Below are 1,622 nucleotides of genomic sequence, written 5' to 3'. Positions count from 1 at the left end.
GGCGTCTTGAAGCTGTCATTGACAACAAAGCCTTTTGTACAAAGTATTAGATAAATTTCAGTAAGCGTGTTCAATACTTTTTTTGATTTCTTTGTATGTATGGATCACTTGGGTTGTTACCAACATCTGGTGAAAATTTCATGTCATTAGCACCTCTAGTAATATATTTACTGAGAAAAATGTTGACGTGTTCAATACTTTTTTTGATTTCTTTGTATGTATGGATCACTTGGGTTGTTACCAACATCTGGTGAAAATTTCATGTCATTAGCACCTCTAGTAATATATTTACTGAGAAAAATGTTGACGTGTTCAATACTTATTTTACCTGCTGAATGAAGGGGCCAGACCTTTCAAACTTTCAAAGTAAAATCTTTAAATCTCTCCTAAAAGGAACAGGAAGCCAGAACCAACGATGTGTTCAGGTTTTTTAATATTTCAAACTTGAGATAAACTGGAGCCATAAGAAATACTGAACCGGAGCACGTGTACGTCATCTGTGAAGAGCTTAATACTGAACTTGTTAGCAAAATAAAAGCATCATCTAGTGGCTTCATTTGAGTAAAACTAAAGATGAGTCAATAAACCTTTGGATCAAGCTAAAACACAGGAAGACCACCTCCACCTGCAATAAATTTAACCTTTAAGGTGATTATTAAACAAGCTAATTTACAAACTGTTGTTTTAGTCAACATAAAGCTGAACAAACAAAATCAATAATAATAGCTGCAGTCTGCACAAATAGAAATAAAAAGTGCTAAAATAAGCGCTTGTTTAGTAAAAAATGTGTATGAAGATACATTTGGAGGCCATTACCTGGCGATATAATGAAGAAATAATAAAACAATTTAATGACGTCACGTTGGTTTTAACTGAACTCACCTGACCGCTTTCCTCCGTAAAAGTTCGTGTATTCTGTACATGTGATGTACCTGAAAACAAATTGATAAAAATAAAAAAAAGAAGCTGAAAGTATCTTATAGCTTTAGCTTACGTTAGCAAGCTAAGGTAGCTTTAAGAAGCTAAAGCAAAATAACATTTATAGTTCAAAAATAAACCTCGAAACTTACATTTTATCCTTTTGGTGCTGCCTCTTACCCATCTTTACTTATATTCTGTTGATCCCAATAAATAACTTTAGTAAAAATGTCAAACTGTCGCGACAAAACAATGAAAACAGTTTAGCTGTGTAGCTTTAGCTGGTTTCGTGTTTGTGTTCTTCTTTTGTGCCGCCTGCCCGTCTCTGCTTGGAACAGCAGCGCTCTGCCGCCTCCTACAGGAACACTGTGGTACTACAGCTGCGCTAAATCTGATTGTTTAACGCAGCGTTTCCTAAAAATCACCAGGTTAAAAAAAAAATTCATTCAACAATAAAACATGACAGTCAACTTTTATATTTATTTACAAAACTGCTGCTTAACCTTCTATTCAACCCCTGCACATCTGTAAATCTGAGTTATTTTATCAGAATTATTCCAGAAACATCATGAAAAACAGGTCAAGCAATGTCGAGCACTTTTATTTTGTAACGTTTATCTTTATATTCCTCAAATAAATTTCACTTTTTAAAACATTAACCTGTTGAAAATAAATGTTAGTGTGAATTCTCCAGCTTCTGATTC

At 33.9% G+C, this 1,622-nt stretch overlaps 1 protein-coding gene across 1 annotated transcript in view; it reads right to left on the bottom strand.

The window, feature by feature from the left end:
• The window catches only part of ppil2 (peptidylprolyl isomerase (cyclophilin)-like 2), a gene marked incomplete in the record, with an annotated part of 45,999 nt that extends 44,743 nt beyond the window's left edge, over positions 1-1,256 (bottom strand). Inside the window, 2 exon segments of the mRNA XM_014019707.1 lie at positions 883-932; positions 1,071-1,256. Of these exon segments, the coding sequence (XP_013875161.1) occupies positions 883-932; positions 1,071-1,102 (82 nt within the window).
• Positions 1,257-1,622: the final 366 nt, after the last annotated feature.

Source organism: Austrofundulus limnaeus, unplaced genomic scaffold (genome assembly GCF_001266775.1).
Source record: "Austrofundulus limnaeus strain Quisiro unplaced genomic scaffold, Austrofundulus_limnaeus-1.0 Scaffold226, whole genome shotgun sequence".
Taxonomy (NCBI): Eukaryota; Metazoa; Chordata; class Actinopteri; order Cyprinodontiformes; family Rivulidae; genus Austrofundulus; species Austrofundulus limnaeus.
The sequence above is the reverse complement of the archived record's forward strand: the minus strand, read 5'-3'. Positions and strand labels throughout refer to the sequence as shown.